Source organism: Mixophyes fleayi, chromosome 4 (genome assembly GCF_038048845.1).
Source record: "Mixophyes fleayi isolate aMixFle1 chromosome 4, aMixFle1.hap1, whole genome shotgun sequence".
Classification (NCBI taxonomy): Eukaryota; Metazoa; Chordata; class Amphibia; order Anura; family Limnodynastidae; genus Mixophyes; species Mixophyes fleayi.
Window position 1 is genome coordinate 63201045 of NC_134405.1, and position 23330 is coordinate 63224374.

At 42.7% G+C, this 23330-nt stretch overlaps 1 protein-coding gene across 2 annotated transcripts; it reads right to left on the bottom strand.

The window, feature by feature from the left end:
• Positions 1-1209: 1209 nt before the first annotated feature.
• SLC20A1 (solute carrier family 20 member 1) lies at positions 1210-21439 on the bottom strand. Of its 2 annotated transcripts, none has more exons than XM_075207280.1 (11): positions 21161-21439; positions 14166-14774; positions 13863-14003; positions 12471-12556; positions 10270-10366; positions 6265-6384; positions 5681-5953; positions 3504-4068; positions 3061-3246; positions 2295-2379; positions 1210-2171 (listed from the first exon to the last, which is right to left on the bottom strand). In XM_075207280.1, exons 2-11 carry the CDS (start codon positions 14509-14511, stop codon positions 2010-2012), a joined length of 2061 nt encoding a protein of 686 aa, XP_075063381.1. In that variant the 5' UTR covers positions 14512-14774; positions 21161-21439; the 3' UTR covers positions 1210-2009. The 2 variants fall into 2 exon arrangements, with proteins under 2 accessions (XP_075063381.1, XP_075063382.1); XM_075207281.1 differs by lacking the exon at positions 21161-21439 and adding an exon at positions 17049-17153.
• Positions 21440-23330: the final 1891 nt, after the last annotated feature.

Here is a 23330-nt window from a genome sequence, read left to right on the forward strand (position 1 = left end):
ATTCACACACACAGTGTGCATGTATATATCTGGTAAAATTTGTGATGTAGTATCCAGTAATTTATTATACACCATTATCTGCACCAGGCACCTTAGAGTGGTCCTAGCCTGCAAGACGCATAGTAATTCTACTAAGTTGTGATCTGATGTAGAGCAGACAATTGGAGAATAAAAAGTAATACTGTGTTATGCAAAGGATAATGGAGGGTCATTTTAAGGCTCACCGAGAGAAATGCACCCATGTCAGTACGGCAGTTATTTGTGCATACCCAGTGTTTTTAAACTTTCCCAGGACAGATAAATAGAACCCACCACACAATCTGCACCTATTGCAGGTCCAATTTTGATAACAAGTGTGAAAAGTGTCACTGCAATATCAATTTTTCCAATTTTTTTTTTTTATTTTTTTTTTAAAATACTGATGTCCTAAAGCATGTAGCGAGAGATGCTTTGTAGCTCCTCACACTAAACCGCTCCTTTTCCCTCAAATTGGTCCTCAAATCCATGCAATTCCCAGTAGGAGTATTCATGAGAACATAGGTGGAAGTGGCACATTCACCGCAGGAGACTTCTATTCACAAGACTGGTTAGGCAGCATGGTGACACTGGTGTGCGTTGTGGTTGCACAAAGTTGGGACCATGGGTTCTACTCTGAACAGAGGACTGTAGTTTGAAGCACCCCAAAGTAACTCATGCAAATACAAGGGATAACATACAATGTCTTCCCATGGTTAAAAACCCCCCCCCCCCAAAAACACACAAAGGTAAAGATGATTTACATATACAGGTTAATGGAGTTCAGACAGTTACTATGAGCATGTCTAATAGGAGAATTAAGACTAAGCTCCACTTGGGCAGGGACTGATGTGGATGATTAGGATGTTGCTGCTATATGAATGCTAAGGTCAGAAGCTTCTAGTGAAATAGGCTAAATAAATGGCTGCCTCCCCTATATAGATGTAGGAGACAGGTCCACTAAATTTAGCTAAATGCAGGATTGTCACAGGTATTAAGCAGTTTGGGTTAGACTCGTTTAAGTATTTTGCGACCAACAGGACACCTTGCTATTGTCTGTTCATCGGGAAGGACTGTTTTCCAGGTGTGTAGCAAGTGCAATGTAAATACAAAGTGTGAAGCAGTTGGTGGTGCAGACTTCCATGTCCTTAGTAAAATAGTTTATTACATTATACACAATACTGAAGACAGAGGTGATTGAATTAGTGCTATTTTATTTCAGCTTCACCAGTAACAAAGATGGAAACAAACCAGTGAAATGGACACTATGCCTATTTGCATGGTCACAACTCTCCCGAGTTACTGGAACTGCACATTGAGTAGTGGGAGCTATATACCCCACATCACATGGACAAGATGTCTTCAAAGACCAAACTGATACTTTGGATTCTGCTTTAAAATAAAAATCCATGGTTTCCCATGGTTACATAAAAAGATAAAAAACAAACAGTCTGCTGTAGCTAGTCATGGTCCGAGGTGGTGAATTCACAACTTCCTCACCCAGTCTGCCAAGCTGCTATGCAGTAGTTTGTCAGTGAAAGAAATGATATGATTTAAAATAAAAATGTACAAATTCTTCTGTGTGATATAAACAAGATGAGCAAACATTTACAGCGGCAAAGAAATCCTGACATACAGGCGGTTTTATATACAAAGAACATTAATACTGAGGAATGATTGGTGTGTGGATACAGGTAGATTGGGTTGATCTGTAATATTCTAAAGCATAACAAGCAGTTTTACAGCACTAAAGGGAGAGATAGAATCCTGTTATAAATCCACTTCCTACTCTTATGTGATTTACCCCCCCCCCCCCCCCCATTCCTGGCAGAGCGAGCGCATTGCATATTCCAGATCTGTTCTCAGCCCCTCGTGCAGGGATTGGGAGCTACTTGTGTCCTTTGTTACTCATAGCATTGCACTGATGGGCTATGTGCAGTGGATCGATGGTCTCGAGGCGATTCTGGCTAGCAAGTGATGTGGTGGTGAGATGATCAAACCCGGAGGATGGCATACTTGAAGAGTGCCATAATGCCAGCGCTGATGAGGCCAGAGATGGGTACTGTGACAAACCAGGCCAGGAAGATATTTCTGAAGAGTCGCCAGTCCACAGCCTTCTTGGAGCGCAGCCATCCAACAGATACAACAGACCCAACCTGCAGAAACAGAGCAGACATTTACTTGTGTGACCTTTATGGACAGAACGCCCAGGGTGAACTAAATACATTCATCTTAAAATCACAGCAACATACATTCTAGGATAACACCCCCATCCTCACCTTGCAGTGTGTGGTACTGATTGGGAGACCAACATTTGAAGCAATTACAACGGTCAGGGCAGAAGCCAACTCAATGCTGAAACCACTGAAAGGAAAAAACACAGGATATTAGACAATGCAGGGCTGGGGAATTAGGAAAAGCAACACATGTTAAGGCTACAATAAAGTCTGATCAACGCAATACTATATTACCTGACTACCGTAAGGAATCAGATTTCTTGTATTCTGGATGCATTTTCTGATCAAAGGGGCTGGATTTAGATAGGTGGATGGGGGCATTTTTCATGAAAATATATAGTATCCCATTTTTAAACTATTGCCAAAAGTGAATCTGACTAACCTAATTACCTAATTAGTACCAATACAAGAAAAGACAGTATATGCTCAATAGAAATGTGATCACACTGGAGTAGAACCGTTATTGGTGCGATGTCTTAGTTTCAGGTCATTGCCCGTAATTTATGTCATGATCGCCTCAATGTACCTTGCTGCTTAATATAGCACTGCTTTATAAATAAAAGATAATTGTCACAGTAAATATGACTATACAATGTTCTGTTATTCTGCCCAATTGTAACCTACTCTAGTAATTTAGGTTTAATACGTTACCAGAACATTAATTCCAGTCTGATATATACATTTAAAGCTATGATGCACACATACAAAGTATAACTTTATAATCTGACAGTTCCATTTTAATTGTGCATTACATGCTTGTTGTTTCCATCCTAAATCCCTGCCAGCCTTATCCAGATGTTTAGATTACCTTGAAGGGGTAATTGGGGTTAGATCTTTTCCCATAGTCTGTATGACCCTGCGTCCCCAGACCCACAGACCGATGCAGATACCGACCCCTCCATAGAGGAGCAGCCAGATGGGGGTGGCAGCCTTGGTGTTTACATCTCCGCTCTCATAAACCAGCCACAAAGCCACCAACGGGCCAATGGCGTTGCTGTAGGAGACAGAAGTAAACTACTATAAATAATTGAATAAGAATGGCATCTGAACATTAGAGAAAAACAAAGCACAGCCCACACCAGCTTTCTGGTGTTATTCATAGAAAACAGGTAAAATGCCGGAAACAAAATGCCTTGTTACAGATTATGATTTGTATTTAATGATTCTCTGGTAGGCACTGGAGTTTAAACTGTACAGGTAACAAAATCCTGCACATCCTAATCAAAGTCCTATAGTTAAAAAGCCACTGACCTGACATCGTTTCCACCATGAGCAAAGGAGCCAAAACAGGCTGTAAGGATCTGCAGGAACTGGAAGAGCTGCGACACCTCAGGCTTATCCTGGTCATGCCATTCTTCTAAAGAAGAGTTACTGCTCTTCCTGTCTGCCACCTCTTCCTCTGTACCGCCTTCCTCCTGTTCTTCTGCGCCAGCATTACTGTGTGTGTCCGCCACTGCATTGCAATAACTGGTGTAGCTGTCCATGCGAGCCCTCTTTTTCCCGTCTGTCCCGTGCCAGGTGAGTTTTTCTGCTTCTTCTGGATGTGCCTCGGCATCACGGTTTCGGAATGAATCCAGAGGCATTCCGCAGATGGCCATGGTGTATGAGGTATAACTGTTGTTACGGCGCAGTGGCTTCTCACCGGAGTCTCCCATGCAGTCTCCTACTTTGGCTAAATGCAGTTTGTGCAGCAGCTCTTTGTACAGACCGGAATCCTTGTGCACCGTGTGATACTGGTACTGCCCACTGGAATTCATCTGGTTACTAACTGTCTGACTGAACTGAACATGATTCCCATTTGGCAGCTGTACTGCCCCTGAAGAGAGGGGGAAAGATAAAAGTATTTAGCACAGATATGTTACTTTCAAGTGTGTGACCATGTTATCTACACAAGTGGAAGTAGTCCTTTTATGGGGCGAATTACTGCCCAGTTAATTCATAGGTTTCAGTGTCATTAATATTCCGTCCACAAAACATCTGTCCCTGTTAGCAGTTTACCAAGTTTATACCTCATCAGGTTTCCAGTATAGTGGGGATATAAGCATTTCCTTTGCTATGCCCCATGCAAAAGTGGAATGAAAACCTGGCCTACTGGTAGCACCGGAGTGCCAAAATTCTAACAGGTTAAGAACTTCTACTGTTCACAAAACAAGCAGACTATCTATACACAACTTCTAGGCTATATTGTTCCTAGTTGTGCAGTATTCAGAGTCTCACGTGGTAGTGCTCGCAGAAAACGTAAACAAGCTTGTCAAGTGACTCGCTTAATTATAGAAATCGGGTGAAAGACAGAAATGTCAAATCATTTCTCAACCACTAAGTCATATTACATGAATGTGTGAACTGTGAATCAGTACATATTGCCTAGACAAGCGTAGGACTGTCAGTAACTGGGATAACTAGCATGACAATGGAATGTACATTGATTTAGAGATTTAGGGGTGAATCCAGACAAAACTGATGGCACAAAAGGTCTCTTGGGACAATCGCTGGTACAGTGGAAGTACTGTCACACAATCCCAACCCTACTGTCCTCCCATAAATTAAAGGTTTCCATCAAGTTGCCTACTTTACACACACTATATGAATTGCCACAATGTTTTTACAGAGAGTCAGCCGTGATTATAAGTGAAGAACACATGGAAACTGAACAAGGGCTAAAGCAGGGACGAATGGTCAATACTTCACCAGATATGTAGTGGTTTAGAATGAGAAATTCTAATTGCAAATATTTGTTTAAAGACTTCATGACAAGGCTTCAAACTAAAAGTTTATATAGTGTTTGCAGGCGTAGAGGTTTCCTAGAAGTACTTTAAAGAAGGAGTGGTCATGTGATGAAGCAAATGGACAATGAGATTTAAGGTAAATTAAAATATTGCTAACAAAACACAACACCTACCCCCCTCCCATCCTTGGCATAGGGTGGTAGATGTTTAAGATTTCTTACAAAAGTGGTCCTGCTCTGACAACTGCTCAAATTTGCACTTCTGGATTATAAAATGTTACACCGACAGATATACAAGCTGTACCTTCTGTGGCTAATCTACTACACAAGCTGTACCATCTGTGGCTAATCTACTACACTGTAGAAACACATTGTTCTCCAGTAGAGGGGAGCCTGGAATCCCACTAGCTGCTGCACTCAAAGCACAAGTAGAGTCCACAGAAGTAAGTTACAAAACAAGTCTAGATGTGGGCTTAGGTAAAAGGTATATGATGGTGGAGAACTACTTTAATGAAAAGCCTAAACCTTGTGCATACTAAAGCCAAATCTAGTGTTGCTGGTCAAAGTACACATTTTAAAATGTGCCAAAATAGATTTAAGAGTGCAGATCATAATAAGTTAGTTTTAGAGCACACGTTGTCCCATCCAAGGTTGAAATAACACTTGTTAATAAAGCAGGAGTCAGGACACAAGTCTTATTTACCATTCCCAGGCTGGTCAATGTTAGTCTCCATGCTCTGACACTTCTCCCTCTCTGGCACATCATCAATATCACCCATCTTGAAGGTCACTGTGCGTTCCTCTGCTGTGCGTGATGGAATCTTCACAGACACCAGGTCTATAATTGGCACTTTGGTCTCTGCAGTAATGCCCCTGTCAATGGACAGCTTTACATCGGGATCTGGCTTCTGGGTGTGACAGTGGTCTCTGGTCTTATCCATCAAGGGGGATTCCGAGGGGCTGGACTTTTTTTCACCTGTGTGACATTGATCATCATGAAAGGATTCATTTAAAAACAGCTTAACAATCCCCAGTACTGTCACCACTATTGCAGCAGGAAACAACCTCTACAATACAGCTTACTCTCAATGCTACAGTAATCTACCAGTAAGCTCATGTTAACACCTTCCACACTGGAATATGGTGGTAATATCGGAGATGCAAGTCCAGGACTACGTGGTTAGTCATACACACATAAACCTGAAGTCACCTCTCACATGTATTACTGCAGTAAAATATGCAGTTCTCAGATATTCTAAATTGAACAGGGCACAGAGGGACACTTACGTTCTATCTTCCTCTTCATTCTGGGGCAAATGAAGAACCAAACAACCAAGGCGCAGATCACAGCACACACCACAGAGATGAGGATGACGCCCCATAAGGGAATCTTGTCAAATCCCAGCACTAGAAGAATGAACAGACACATATGAAAACTAACCCTTGTCACACAACCGTCCACATGTGCAGCTCCAGAAACGTAACTCCAAGTCGCAGGTCCAGGCAGAGCTAGTCACACAGGTACTTCATGTGTGTAACCAGATGTTTACAGGTTAAGCGATGCAATTTGTAATACGTAGTAAAGCTTAACACGGTGGCAGAAAAAAACCCTCTCAAGATGCTAGTATTTACAGACATACACCAACAGCAATAATTACTGTATGTAGTCACTTATTGGCAGCAGGATATCATTTGCCTTCCCAATAACTAGAACTCTTCCCAGTAAACAAATGTTCATCTAGGTTGTATTAACATTAAAACTAGTGGATTCCAAACTTTCTCGAAGCACCCTTAGGGTCTTCCATAATTTTTTCAAGTCACCCCCCCCCCCCCAAGCCAAAATATTTACCAAGAAGTCCCCTGCCTTGCTTACAAAGGGCCCTGACCGAGGCACCCCTGAGATCTCCGCGGCACCCCAGGTGGCCACAGCACACAGTTTGGGAACCACTGCATTAGACTAAAATTAAATCATTGAGATAGTTGAGACCATCATATAAACAAGTAGCAGAAAATGCAGCTACAGTGGCTCAGGGACAGTTGTCACGTATTACAGCAAAAAAGACCGCCGCCCCCCCCCCCCCAAAAAGACATTTGGGCATCATCCTTTCTCCAAGAGCTATGGAGGTCTGCACACTAGAAAACCGCCATATTAAGCAGAATCCATCATTAGGCCACAGTAGGCTGTAGCAAAGGTGGTGCTGCCCTCACAGTAGGTGCATATTAAATTCGCACTACCACCTAGGAAAACATTCCCACTCACCCCCTCTTCAATCATCTCTGTCAACAAAATTAAGTTGCAGATTCAATAATATAGAGCTCAAGGAATTCGAGCTAGGGCCACCTTAGGAAGATATTTTCACAAGTGGCAGTGTAACTTTAAGCCATTATGTGCCACAAACTGTTTACTCTAGTTGTTGAGTTACTTATTAAATTCAAGCATTGGTTTCTAACCATTGGTTTACAGGTTTGGCAGACAAAGAGAAGCTCAATAAGAATTTACATTTATTGCAGCTCACATGGAATTGTGAAGACACGTGATAAAATTTAAAACCAATTATGGAAATGTGCAGTTATGGGAGAATAACCCATTCACTAGGTTAAAAGAATGTATATTAACAAACATTAATGCAGAGTGTCACGTCCTCATAGACCACATGGCTGCAGTAAGACAATTATTTATATGAATCAACATAAGGTCTCCTGAATCACCAGCAGCTGACCGCTACATATGGAATAATGAAGTCAGGAGAAACGGCTTTCTGGTCCTCTGCAGAGAGCCCATGTGACACTGTAGCCTGCATTCACTGCTCACAGGTCTACTGCAGCAAATTTATTGTAAACTGTTATACTGTTTACTTAACGAAACAGATTTCTGTGTGTATGTGGTAGAGAAATTAGACTAAGTTCCACTGAGGCAGGGACAGATGCAAATGTAAAGTGTGGTGTAATATGTTGGCACTATATAAATATGTGATAGTAGTATGGGTAGTACTAGACCAGAGACCATTCAGACAAGCCAGTTGGGGGGTGGATACAAGTCCTTTACCTGCATTGGCAGGCCATGCTGGACCTGGAGTTTTACAGGTTGCCCAAGCTTGATCTAGAGACACCCATTTAAACTGGTATTCTGTAGAACTTAATCTAATTTAACTATAGGAAGCAAGTCATAACAATAATAGGAACATTTAGGTAGAAAGTGTTTTGCTAGTAAGGCACCACCTCCTCCATGGCAAGTTAGATAGTTGCACCAATCCAATGCTTAGAACTTCTGCAGTTTGGGGATTGAGGGGGATACTGCACTGATCCCCACAGCAAGATTTTCCACTTTATACTATTGGAGCACCACAAGGTGCGGCATGGGTTAAACAAACCCTTCTGATAAATCTATGTGCATGTCCATGTGCAAGTTGCTTGAATCCTCTTATTTAACTACATTTTGGGCATTAGAGATATATTAACCCATAGCCTAGGATGTAGCAATACCCATTTAAAGAGATAAGCTGCTATAGTTTTTAAATCGAGAGGACACAGCATTTCTCGATTATACTAACTCGTTATCTAACAAACAATCATCATTGAAATGAAGTCTGGAACACAGACCCTGGTATGCTTGTTGGCTACAAAAGAGAACTGTACGCTTCGGTGGTATCCACACACTTCCATTTAAAACAGTGTTTCGCAAACCCAGTCCTCAGGGAGCACTAACAGTGCAGGTTTTCCAGGTCACAAGGGAAATCATATCACCCGTGGATCTTTCAAAATGTGTCAGTAATGAATACACCTGTGCTCCAGCAAAGAGATATGGAAACCATGCTCTGTTAGGGGTCCCTGAGGACTGGGTTTGGGAAACACTGTACTAAGAGGTGATCACTCTGCAAGGCTGATTAGGAGATTAACTAGATCAAAAACACATCTGAAGCACCAGATCCATTATATATTTTTTTTAATCTCACATTAGCTGCCAGGATTAAAATACCCACTATATATTTAGAGGCTGTCAACCCATGGCTCTCCAGCTGTTGAGCTACAAGTCTCATGAATCTAAGCCCATGTCAATAAGTCTAGTGAAAGTCCATCAACAATTGTAGATTTACTGCACTTGGAAACTATGTCCCTGATTAACAAAATAGCATTTCTTATTTAAGGGGGGAGAAAAATAAAATAAAGATGCTCTTTAATAAACAAATCCTCCCAGTAGCCGAACTGAGACTGTCTCATGCCGGGTGTGCTGGCAATATTCATCCCGTAACAGGCACTTGTCTCTGGCCGACAGCCAGGATTAAATAGCCCCTGACAAAATCCAATACGTGTGAGTAATGTGTAAGTTATCCTCTACTGCAGAGTGGCCAGGGTGAGGATCTGCTGACCGCATGGAACACTAGCAGTTCTATTACTGGGGGGGTAGAGGAAAGACTGCTTTAGTTAGAAAACATTACTCAATGTAGCCTGAAAGGAGACCTCCAACTAACTGCTTTAGTAGTGATATAATTGGAGTCAATCTGTAATATGCATTTTAATTTTAAAGGGACTGCTATTCTTCAAAGCATAAATCTTAAACAACCCAAAATCTGCTATTTTTGGATTACATAACAGATTATATGGCTCTACTGGCCAAGTGCACTTGTGCTCCTATTTATTCTGGCAAAAAAAAAACCCCAACAACTATTAACCACGGAAGACAGACACCTGTGATGCCAGCGAGACAATTTACACCCAATCCTGAGTTCTGCCACCTTGCTGGCAACTGTTCTAGAAATATTTATCCTGCAATCATCTAGGAACAATTTATGGAATGGAGATCTCGACTATTTATCATTTCTCAGTCGTTAGTTTTTTTGAACATTCTCTCTATTGTTGTAAGCTATACTTTATCAATGTTATAGGAACCTGTCCTCAACTTCTCTGGTCTTAACACTAACCCTGGGAAAAGTAGTTAATATATGTATAGTTCTGTCTTGGAGTACAAGAAAGAGGGGAGAAAATATAAGAATCTTCTGTAGGATCTTCATGGCCACCGTCATTGCTGAAGGGAAGGTAGTGAGAGAGGGCGTAATTGCATTGCTGAAGGAGTTGGGAGGAAATGGCTGTAGGGATTTAGCCAGGTTGGTTAACTATTTAGATTAGAATTGTCAGCATACACTAGCCTGCAGCCTTCTGTAACGGGCTCAGGCCAGCAGACTTCTAGAAGTTTTCAGTCCTGCAAAGTAAAAGTAGTAAATTTTGGGTTTAATGGTGGGCTCACGAGGACATGCCAGAGGCAAAAGACCAAGAGCGTAATAAATGGTTACTCACGGGGTGCGCCAGTGTACATAATAGAGAACAGGTTGATGCTGATCGTACAGGCATAGAAGAGAGGCAGGGCTCGCAGTCCATTGGGAACAGGGTCGGCCTGCAAAAAGAGAAACATTGTATCACAACATGGATCTAGACAACCGCCAACACATCCTGAATGTCTAGTTCTGCCTAACCAAGGATACATACTACCAAGTAGTGTACAGATTTCCCCAGCTGTGCTCCTTTATCATAGTTACTAAATCAGTATGTGTGATATTACAGAATGCTTCCAGAACTGCACAGGACACACAAGGAAAGTACTGCCACAAGATGTACTTATACTGTACAGCTTATTATGGACACCATACAAATATTCCCATTTGAGGCAGAAAGCATCCAGCACAATGCTCAGTTACACTGCAGGGTGTAACAGCAGAGTTTAGGAATAAATGCAGCTATGTTTAAGCTTGGTCATGTTATACAAGTCAGGCATGGCTGCAGAGCTTGTGACTTCGGCTTATGTCCACTCACGATCATGGAGGACCGTCCATGATCAGCAATGTTTATAAGGGTAGAAAGATGCCAGGCGGCATGTACCATTGTCTGTAAACATACAGAACTGAACACAGAAAGACTGTACACTTCTGTTTCATCTTTCCCCGATAACCAATTGTATACAGAAAGACCATATATCTCTTCAAGTGTAAATTGTAGACATATCGGTTTTGGTCATAATTTGGGTGCTTTCTCTGGATGGGGAGATTAAGGTTACAGGAGAACCGCAGCCATATAAAAACGCAACCACCAATCAGGTTAGACCCTTGCACTGGAATATATAGCTAGCGATTTCCCCTCAAGTGTAAACTGTAATCATAGCCTGTAGAATTCTGAACACACTAGACAAAATGTGTAACATTGAAAACTCTGGGGAACATTTATGAAGACGTGTATACAAATGGCACAAAAACCCTGGAAAGCCTAATCCAACATCAGTGCACATATATATCTATCTCTATCTCTATCTCTTATATTTTCTATAAGATTATTGCTGTGTCCCTGTAATATAAGACATTCAGTTAGGGGTCCAATTAGAAAAATTGTCAGTTATGGGAAAACGGCGTACAACAGAAAAAAAGGTTAGTGCACATAACTGGAAGTTTGTGAAAAGGTGAAAGTTGTTTTGAAATTTGTTCAAAGGTTCTACGCAATCTAAACGAGACATACTAAATATTGTAATACCATAACTTCACGTTCCAGTCTCTAGCAAGGTATAGCCTAATAGTTTTTTTGCCATTGTAGACGAAGTTCTGGAACAATGCAATGAGAGGTCACTTCTGTATGATACTAGCAAACGGTTTACACCTTTATTCTGTCCAGAAAGACTCATTACTGCTTATTTATCCGTATTAATGGGGTTCCACATTTAGCATGTTCTGGAGAGTCCATGAAGACAGGGAACCATGGGCCCAGGGTACATAGATCAGTTTACCATTGTTACTGCCCTTATACTCCAAGCAAAGCATCCTCATACCCAACAAACAGGCTGCAGACTTAATCCCAATGACGTATTAACATTGTAAAACTAAAGTGGTGATCTTTGTTGGTTAATTTCATCAATGAGGATATCATGTGTGGGCTTCCAAACCATCTTTATACATCAGTCTCTTGTTGTATTTGCTCAAGAGAATCAAAGGCTAGATGGTAGATTAACACTTCAGATTTTGTACAAAATAAATAAATAGCCATTTGTTGTGTTACAAGTAGCTGAACAAAACTGAAGTTAGAATGAACACCTGAAAAAGTGATCATCAATTTTTAGATTATGAAGTTAAAATTAGTTAGATAACCTGATCTTCAGAAATTGCAGAATCTGACGAGCCCATTTGTCACTCATGACCACCCGTATACATCCAGTACACTGTGGTAAAGCTACAATGTCATCACCCAGGTCTACTAGTGCACTGAGTGATAAAAGAAAATAGAAACGCAAAATAAGGAGGAATGAGACCTCCCCAAACTTAATGGGTTAATTTAGATGGGTCACAGATGTCTGTAAATTCGCTAATCTGCCCTTAGAAGCAACCAACTCCATAGAAGCAAATGGAGTTTATTATTGTAATGTTCAGAATTTCAAAGAAATGTTATGGTGCTGGGACAGGGTTGAAAGTGTACAAGACAGGTTTGACTAGCTCTTGGCAAAAGTATGAAATACTTCTTACCTTGTGAAGGATGAACGTTCTCACAAGGAAGAAGAGGAGAGCAGACATGATTCCGGATAAGAGAGGAGAAATAAACCAGGACAACACTAGAAGAAAAAAAATAAAATACAAAAAAAGGTAAGACACTTTTCAGACACTTTCACAAAATGCAACAACTTAAAACACAAACTCAAAACAACAAAGTTAGGTACATCAACTATATAGTCAGTACTCAAGATAAGTTTCTAAAAAGGATACAAAAACAATAGCACAGTAGACATACAAACATAAGGTGGCTTACAGTGCTCACACATGCTACATCTGCAAAGTCAGGGACTTGATTTTGTATGAACTTACAGATTTATGAAATATGACAACATGCAGTAAGCACTTCTGAGTAAGGTCCCATTTAACGGAAAGGAAGGACAATATAGCTGTCAGGTTCACTTAAAATTACTTTGTGAAGGTCATTTAATGGGAATTAAGACAGTCATGAAAAAGGACAGAGATAGAAATACCCAGAAAGGAAAGAAAATATGCTATGTGTAACTGTAAAACACAACTACTTTTTTTTTTATTTTTTAAAGTCAGTGTAGTTTATGTAACATCTCCAAAGCAAATTACGTGAAGCAAAGAATTTTAAATTCTTTTAAAGTTAACAAAAAAAAAACAAAAACATCTGCTTTACAACCTGTTAAATCCAACCATCACCCTTTTAGAGGATGCAAAAGTTTAACTATTTATTTTTGCTTTTAATTATATAAAAGTGTTGTGCCTAATTTACATAGTGTTGGGGAGTGGGATATTTGTGCACACTTCCTCCAGTGACCCCACCCCCTTCTTTAAATGGATTTTTTAATGGTACATGCTGGAAAATATGGTAAAACGAATTTGCAACCATATTCACTGCCATGCAGCATATTTTGCAGTTAATGTCATACGCTGTAGCACTCACATTCCCAACAGCAAGCAGGATTGGAAAACTGGAATATAAGTCTCATTTATGGCGCTACACTCAATCTGATGCCACATTTACTGTAACAATTAATGAACAATTTAGGACACTTGTATAGGTAACTGTATAGAAGAGGTGATGTTGGCTATAACCAGACAGACATTTTATCATCAGATTGTAGGCAGGGCCTTCTTACCTCTCTGTATGTATGTATTACCCAGTAATGTTTTATTACGGTTTGTTCCCAATTGTAAAGCGCTATAGAATTTGCTGGCGCTATATAAATAAATGTTGAGGAGTTAGCTCTGAATGAAGTTAGAAGGCACATTTACCATATAAACTGTTCTACAATAACAAGAAAGGCTCATTTACTGGTTGTGGACCAGCAAAGTCTTCAGCAAAAGTTGTTTTAAAAAAAAAAAAAAAAAAAAAAGAAGGTATACCTATATAAGACTTACCAATGCGAAGCAGCTCAGACCACTTAACTCCTTCCTGTCCTTTAGCCACCAGAGAAAAGCCAATAGTGGCTCCAACAATGCAGTGTGTTCCAGAGATCGGTAGTTTCAGGAAGGAAGCCGCAAGTTGCCAAACAGCAGAACCTGAGAGATTAGAAACACAGAATATTTTAAGTATTCCTTCACCTTAAACTTTCATTTGCTAGAGAAACGGAGCTCAATGTTAAACCAATCCAATGTTTAATGTTGCACTACTGATTCAACACACACAAAATGTAAAGACCTCCAATATCCAGATTTACTCACCAAACATAGAACTGATGGAACCAGCCATTAGAAGCTCCTGCGTAGAATTGTACATGTTGACATCAATCAGTCCTTTGCGGATGGTTTCGCTCACTTTCGCCCCCAGCAGAACTGACCCCACGGTCTCGAAGATGGACGCCAAAATGCAAGCTTGTCGTAAGGTTACTACACCAGATCCCACAGCTGTGCCAAAGGAGTTTGCTACATCATTGGCACCAACAGAGAAAGCCAACACAAAGGCGATGACAAAGCCCAAGATAAGCATCCAAAGGAAGGCAGACATAGGACTCCCCATCTGGATGCCAAGGGTACTAGTAACTACACTGAAAACGGTTGTTGATTCCATATTTACTTTTGGCTCAATGTTAAATCAGATAATTAAATACTTAATATGTAAACAAAAAAATAAAGTGAGGTATGAAAATAATTCAATAAATTACTATAAAATTAAATATGCAGTAAACTGAATAGGGCCGAGAATCTCGGACTAAAGTCTTTGTTATTTGCTGCGTATGGAAATTGGCTTTCTAGAGTTCCTTTGGCTCTGGCAGGTTAGACGTGAACAAAATTCCATGGTGCAATAACAAAGAAACAGACAGATTCTTCATTCTGTAAATTCAAAGAAAGAAAAGATGTGTTAAGGAAAGATTAAACAGAGCTAGATGTGCGCTGGACACCTCACAGCCTCCGATATAAAGCTTCATCGCAACCAAGAACCCTTTTATGTACTCTAGGACTAATTTGGCAAGGTCAAACTAGGTGTGTACTTCCTTTGCTTTACCTCTGTTTGGCTCAATCTCAGTCATATAGGCAAGTAACCAGAATTGACCAACAGGTTAATTGGTGATAAAATTGGGCAATGGTTGTATAATTGGTACTGACACTAATAAAACAATAAGCAATTACAATTAAAAGCTAATCATTTAATGTCCCTTAGAGAAAAACAACTTTAGAGTGACTTCTCCTTTTCAGTCACGTATATAATAAGTTAGGACATTCTGCAACAGTTACCAAACACCACCCATAAAAGCCAGAAGCAAAACATCCAGATATTGAAACTAGATAACAGTGGAAAGCTCTCTCTATTACCCTAACCGGAAATATTATGTTTAATGACAGTATATAAAGCTCTATTGATGCCAACTGACTTGTATGTAAAGGTCTCCCAAATTAAAATCAGTTGCTCTGTTTAAAAAACACAAGTAGTTTTGCAGCTACATTATAGGCCACATTTACAGTTTAGGGGTAAATCCAACTCTAAAACAGTGTTAAACTAAAGCTGTCTGTGCACTTTATGCAAAAGGAAAGACAAGTTGCATTTTGCCCCTTCGTTGTCCAGGTGCAGATTCACACCAATAGCTAGATGTGCGCCCAACTCTAAAGGAAGCCCTATAACGGGCATGGCCAACCTGTAGCTCTCCAGGTATTGTGAAACTACAAGCCCCAGCATGCCCTGCCAGGTATCAGCTGGTTGTCTACTGGCAAAGCATGCTGGAGCTTATAGTTTCACAATACCTGAGAGCTACAGGTTAACCAGGCCTACCCTATATGATTATAAAAATAAACTTCATTTGATCAGGCACATAGAAACATTGGGAGATACATTTTTTTTAGTTCAAATTAAGCATGCCGGATTTGATCTTAAATCTTTTAATCCTATCTAGATTAAAAAAATAAATATGAATTCCAGCAGTTGCCAAGCAATTAAGAACATTTCAATTAAAGCATGTGACATATTTCAGTCTGCTATAACCCCTCACCCTTCCCTCCCCCAGGTTATATTTCACTTTAAGCCTTAGGGCAAAAAAAAAAAAAATTGGCAACCAGCACTATGAAAAAACAAAAACACAGGACACCAAACACAATACAATATGTTAAAATTAAACCTTATGGGTTATTATACATTTAATGTGGAAATTCATAGATCTCACATTAGGTTAGTCATACACTTACAGATGTAATTAAACAGTATCATACCAACTCATTATTTAGGGATTAGTGTTTCCTGAACATTTAATAAGAGTGAACAGGGGGGGGGGGGGGGGAATCTGTTACGAAAACGGTCTTATGGAGAACAGAATTTCCATTGCTAGCTAGCTCTATATCTATATCTATATCTATATCTATATCTATATATGGATTCTTTCACTTAAGTTCAAGGTAAACTCTGGGGGCAAATAATGGAAACTTGTCTCTCTGCAGAACTACAGGTATAGTACACTAATATAATGAGTGGCTATACATTAAGGTTAGCAATGTAAAGTAACCCATAGCTAACAGACATTTGCTGTCATTGTACTTTTATACAAGGGTGATCAAACAGTTACAGAGCCCCCATAACATGTTCCATACACGTCTGTATAAATCGTGGAGTGCCCGTCAATCTGCAGCCTGGGACCGAGCCCCGACATGTACGGCAGGGGGACAGACACAGCCCCGACATGTACGGCAGGGGGACCCCGACATGTACGGCAGGGGGCCCCCGACATGTACGGCATGTACGGCAGGGGGACACACACAGCCCCGACATGTACGGCAGGGGGACACACACAGCCCCGACATGTACGGCAGGGGGACACACACAGCCCCGACATGTACGGCAGGGGGACACACACAGCCCCGACATGTACGGCAGGGGGACACACACAGCCCCGACATGTACGGCAGGGGGACACACACAGCCCCCGGGATACAGCAGGGAGACACAGCCCCGGGATGTGTCAGGCAGACTCATAGCCCCTGGTATGCGCCAGGTACAGCAGGGACACACACAGCCCCCGGGATACAGCAAGGTGAGACAGCCTCCTGCAGCAGTCCTGACCTTGGCGCTGTCTCCATCCCACGCACGTCATCCCCACACCCCCCCATGTCGGTACCGCTTACCGTGTGCTTAACACTGGACCGCGTCTCCCCACCAGCTACACCGAGGATATACCGCCGCCGCCGCCTCCTTCCCGCTCGATTTTAGCACAAAGGCGCTAAGTGAGACAGAGGGAGGGACAGCCGGGTGAGCGCCAAAACATAATTGTTTGAACAAGCCAGTGATGTGATGGGAGGAGGGCTCAGTGATGTGTGTTACCTCCTGCCACAGCCCGAGCACCAGGTCCTGTCCACAGCATTATCCCTGACCCCCAAACCCCAGTTCCCATACTAGAGGTCAGTGTACCCCACATTCATATAGCGCCACTAATTCCGCAGCGCTGTACAGAGACTCACTCACATCAGTCCCTGCCCCATTGGAGCTTACAGTCCATTCCCTAATATACAAACGGAGGTCAGTTTAATAACAGCCAATTAACCTACTAGTATGTTTTTGGAGTATAATGTTAGTAACATTACAATGTTGCTGAATGAAGGCGGGACTACAAGTCCCAGCATGACCTGCCAGCCTCAGCTCTTTACATGTATTACCATTACTAGGGTTCTCGGGGAGCAGAGTATAAACTCTACTGTCCTGGTCTCCACCAGTGTAACCAGTAGCAGTTGTAATGTTTGCAGCAAACGGATGCTAAATTGTTGCACAATCCCCACCAATCACTGAGACCCCACATAATGACTTTTACCACTTTATTACTGTCACTATTACCTGTGTGTTTATATTACCCAGCATTGTTTTATTACTGTTTGTTCCCAACTCTAAAGCGCTGCAAGATTTGCTGGCGCTATATAAATAAATGATAATGATCCTGGAGTGTCTTATTGGAAACTACATATATATTATGCAATGTACAACTATGAGGACATTAGGGGTGAAGCAACTTTGTTGCCAAAAGATTAAAAACACAATTCTAGTTTATGGATTATTTTTGCTTTACATCTCCAAGTCACATAGGCGAGTTCTATATCACCGAGCAATGGCTACAACCTGCTCATGGTCCTGATGCTGGACCCTGTATGTTAGGGGGACGCTCAGCAAACACTGAAGGGCAGAGGATGCCGAGTAGTTAGAGCTGTCCCTTATTTACATGATGGTGCCCCCTTAGGGGCTACCAGCCCTGCATGTGTGGCTAGCAGGGCTAAGACAAAGGCTTCCCACCCGCACAAGGTGCACTGCACACCTTCACGTTGGCTTCGGTATTAGCCCCGCTCCTATGTAGTTACACAGAACATGGAGGTATGGGCACAAGCCGAGGCTGACTCACTCAAGGTGACGACATTTCCTCTAATGCACAAAACCACCCCCCTCCACTACACAAAGCAGCAGCCGCCTGAGTCTGGCTGCCCCATCACTCACAGCCCCCACCGCTGCTCACATGTACGTAGGTGCCTCTCCCAAGGCCACATGACTGAGACACGAGGGGGCTCAGGGACATTACAGCACAACTGTAATCTTCTATGTACACAGGACAGATGGCGGAGTGCCCTTCACCAAGGCTACTGCAGTACCAGATAGCAGCTATCTGTACAATGGCAGCTCCCCGTCTAACCAGACACTGCTGCTGATAACTAGTAGTTCAAGTGCAGCCGTGAACCTGACTCTGCAAAACAGCTTCCTACAGTCACTTCTCAGAACTACTTCGTGTGTATGGCTGCAGGCCAAGCTCTGACACCCCGGGTGGTGTGGGACCACAAGTCCCAGCACGATCTGACAGCCAAATGGCAAGCTGGAACTTGTTGTTCCCGAACCTGATAAAGAACATTTAGAGAGCATCTCCTATTTCATAAACAAAGATAGAAGAAGTAATGTATTGTGACAGATAGGGATATATAGCTGTAAATAGCTTGTGAAACGGAAACTTGCGCACAATCAGTCTATTCAGCCACAAAAACTGGTTAAAGTGTAACTACAACAATGATACAGTTACGATCTGAATTATACGTAACAAATATAACTTAAAGGTTATTGTCCTCATTCATCAACACCAGGTGCTTCCTTTATATCCTGCTATAAATGTGATTTGTACCATCCAAGGAGATAAGGACATGCCCAAGGTCCTTACACCAGTTACTCAACTTCTGCTGCATCTGCTGCCAGCAACACAACCACAGTTAAGGGATGTGTAACTCATTACACATGACCGTGCCGACTATATATAATCATTTCCACCGACAACCGTTCACGGATCTCCTCTGATTGTGATAAATACCACACAATAGAATGTGCTGCACGGGATTGTCATTGGGATACCTGGTATAGAGAAAAGTGTCATTCACTGCAAAGGAAGGGTCCAATCTATGCGTCACTCAGTGGGACCATGACCAGGTCATCAGACATTTCATAACAGACTAATGTCCAATGGCACAATGCAGCCTCCACGTCTTACTTTGTGATACAATGATCTGTCTTCTTAACTTTGTGGGTTTATTTTCATTGCAGATTTACCTACAGAGATCCAATCATATCGGCCAACAGATCTCCGTGGGATAGGTATACCATACATACACAGCCCTATATTCCGGGCATTAGCAGACAGTAAGACCCACTTAATCCCTGCTCGGGGGACACACGTGTTCCTGCACAGTATACAGCTGTTACATTGTATACATGAAGCCCAGGGAGATTTACCACCATACACAGCCAGCATCACATTACACACTGACTGTTCAGTTCTACAGCTGGAATACACTATTAGTATTGTGTATCACACACCAGCACTCACACCATCAGCATTGTGTATCACACCATCAGCATTGTGTATCACACCATCAGCACTCACACTATCAGCATTGTGTATCACACACCAGCACGCACACTATCAGGGTCTTCAAAACCACTTAAACCCCAACCTTTAACATCATACATACCAATAGGCGTTAGGCAATAAAGCACATGAAATTCAGAAGCAATCAATAGACAAAGTCACTAAGCTCACCACATCTACACAAAGGCAAGAATATTTACGTAGTTATAAGATAACATATATATATGTGTTATGAATATTAAAAGTACAATCCAGACTCCATACAGGCATTATACACATCACCAGCATACGGTGACGGACCAGAGTGTGAGCTCCTAGGGCTCACACACTACATAGGGAGGGATGTACACACATCACCAGCATACAATGATGGACCAGAGTGTGAGCTCCTAGGGCCCACACACTACATAGGGAGGGATGTACACACATCACCAGCATACAATGATGGACCAGAGTGTGAGCTCCTAGGGCTCACACACTACATAGGGAGGGATGTACACACATCACCAGCATACAATGATGGACCAGAGTGTGAGCTCCTAGGGCTCACACACTACATAGGGAGGGATGTACACACATCACCAGCATACAATGATGGACCAGAGTGTGAGCTCCTAGGGCTCACACACTACATAGGAAGGGATGTACACACATCACCAGCATACGGTGACGGACCAGAGTGTGAGCTCCTAGGGCTCACATACTATAGGGAGGGATGTACACACATCACCAGCATACAATGATGGACCAGAGTGTGAGCTCCTAGGGCTCACATACTATAGGGAGGGATGTACACACATCACCAGCATACAATGATGGACCAGAGTGTGAGCTCCTAGGGCTCACATACTATAGAGAGGGATGTACACACATCACCAGCATACAATGATGGACCAGAGTGTGAGCTCCTAGGGCTCACATACTATAGGGAGGGATGTACACACATCACCAGCATACGATGATGGACCAGAGTGTGAGCTCCTAGGGCTCACATACTATAGGGAGGGATGTACACACATCACCAGCATACGATGATGGACCAGAGTGTGAGCTCCTAGGGCTCACACACTACATAGGAAGGGATGTACACACATCACCAGCATACGGTGACGGACCAGAGTGTGAGCTCCTAGGGCTCACATACTATAGGGAGGGATGTACACACATCACCAGCATACAATGATGGACCAGAGTGTGAGCTCCTAGGGCTCACATACTATAGGGAGGGATAAGAACAGTTATATACAGGACAGATGGGGCACACTCCCAGCACAGAGGAGTCCTCCTGACGGATAATGTCAGCTGTAGCCATCACTGCGGAGTAACATACGGGTATTACTGCGGCTCACTCACCACTGTGTGTCCGGTGCTCCGCTGACAGATACCGGTGTCAGACCTTCCTCAGCGCCATATTAGCAGCAGCGACCTCGTGTACGTAATATGAGAAAGGCTGAGTGGGAGGAGCCAGCCCCGCCCAGCGCTCATTCATTCATGGCCAACCCCAACTCTCGCCCCAAAGGAGGGGACTAACGGCTCCGCTCATCACGTGGTTCGCGCCGGTGTCCCGGGGTACACGACGTTCTGGTCACCGAGAGCCGGGGGGGGGGTCTGGATAGGGATTACCGGACGGTGGGGGGAAGGGCAGGGCGCGCGCCACATGACAGGACACGCCTCTCTCGCTGCCACCAGAGCTTCTGATTGGTCAGCTGTAGGGGAGGAAGGGGCGACGTCACATGCGATGCCAGTAAGTGGAGGGAGTGGGAGGAGAGTACCGAGATTAATGACATAGATCCGTACAGGGGACTGAGGTGGTCATGGAGGGAATGACGGGGGAGCTGTGGTTAGGCTCTCAGGGGAGGTGGGAGAAGTGTAATTCAGCCATTCCTTTCTCCTCATAGGGCCTCAGTCTCCAGGCACAGGGCTGGCAGAATAGTACTGTCATCATAATGCAGTTTTAGGTTAGATATGGGAAGGAACTGGGTATCGGGCATAGTAAAGGTTAAGCCTGAACATCCAAGTCTCACAATTCTTAATACCCATGCTGGTAGTAATACAATGTGTTGCAGTAATTGTTATGATACTAGAATGTTGAATTATCACACCTGTCCTCAGTGACTCTTTACTACCACAAAGAGAGAGAACAGAGTTTTCGGTGGACACAAAGGGAGAAGGAATAAGTTTTAACAAATAGGTTAATCTGGGTTAGAGAAGGTTAATCTGGGTTAAAGACATTGCTTCTCTGCCTTTAGGCTAAGATCAAGTATTATACTGGGCTAGAAGGGTATGACAGGACCCCTGTGATCATGGTTATCTTACTCCTCTGGCCAGGTGCTGAGAGAGCCTGGGATCTATATGCCCTTGATGTGATGAGGAAGGGGTGCCCGAAAATCACTCAGGGAAGGGAAACCCCACAGAGAGAGTAAGGCACAGAGCACATTTGTTTCCAACTTTCCTATTGTTGAATTTTGCCTTTTTTTGCCCTGGCCTTTAGGCTTAGCAGGAGAAGTTTTTATAATTGCCCGGCCATTAGGCTGGTGCTGTATTCACCGGACACCTATTTATTTATTCACCTTTCTTGTTTGTCACCTGCGCTTTACATTTTGTCTTTTTTACTTAGATTGGCAGGATGCAGAGACCCTTATGGGCTCCTACCCACAATCTAGAGGTGGGGATGTGGCTCTGAGGTTCCCACCATTCTGTCTCAGACATTCCCCCCTTCCAGGGGAGGAAAGGGCAGAGGATTCGTTACCCTGGGGAAAGCCTTGCCCCTGATGGACTTTTTGGTTCCAGTGGTTTGGGGATTAAGGATGGCCTGAAGTTCCGCACCACTTCACTTTTTTGTGTTTTTCTGCACTTCTTTTGAGCATTTGGGTGACTGAAAGCACCGATCCCAGACTTTCAAAAATAAAACACTTAGCCCCCCACCCCCCAATCTCAGGTACTATCTGGCTATTTTTCTCTATGTTTACCTGGTATTATTTCCTTGTACCAACTGCCTTTCTCAGCAGGGCCAGTCCCAGCTGGTTACAGAAGGGGGAGCGAGATGGTGCCATCATCTATAGCCAGTCCCTAGATAAGCCCAACTATAGGCACCCCACTCCCTGGTTTGCCTGATATCAAGAGCATGGACAAACCAAAGAGTACATGCTTTCCAACCAAGCAAACAAGGGGATTATGGTTCCTGCTGGGCTGATATGCTTAGAAAAGTAACAAATGAGCATCAGAACCAGTGCAATCACGATTGGTGGCTGTCTGAAGGTTCTCGCTGGTAGATTAGGCATATTGTAAGTGGCTGCCAAAGGGATCTGTAAAGTCAATCTCCTTGAATCTATTCCTCTGTGTAAGTCCACTGAGGCTAGGATGATTACTATGTTTACTTGTCATGTATAAAATAACAGTGGTAAAATGTGTAATACAAAATAAAGTGTTGTTATATTCTTTACATCAACTATCTAACTACTTAAGTGTAATTCCTACCCACAGTACCCAATGCCCTGTTAACACTGGCTGGTCTTCATCATCA

Excerpts from the sequence above, each read along its gene's own strand:
- SLC20A1 (XM_075207280.1), bottom strand. The coding sequence starts at position 14,511 with ATGGAATCAACAACCGTTTTCAGTGTAGTTACTAGTACCCTTGGCATC. Across the intron at positions 12,557-13,862 it reads GTCTGAGCTGCTTCGCATTG|TGTTGTCCTGGTTTATTTCT; the intron begins GTAAGTCTTATA and ends TTTTTCTTCTAG. Across the intron at positions 10,367-12,470 it reads GAACGTTCATCCTTCACAAG|GCCGACCCTGTTCCCAATGG; the intron begins GTAAGAAGTATT and ends CTCTTTTTGCAG.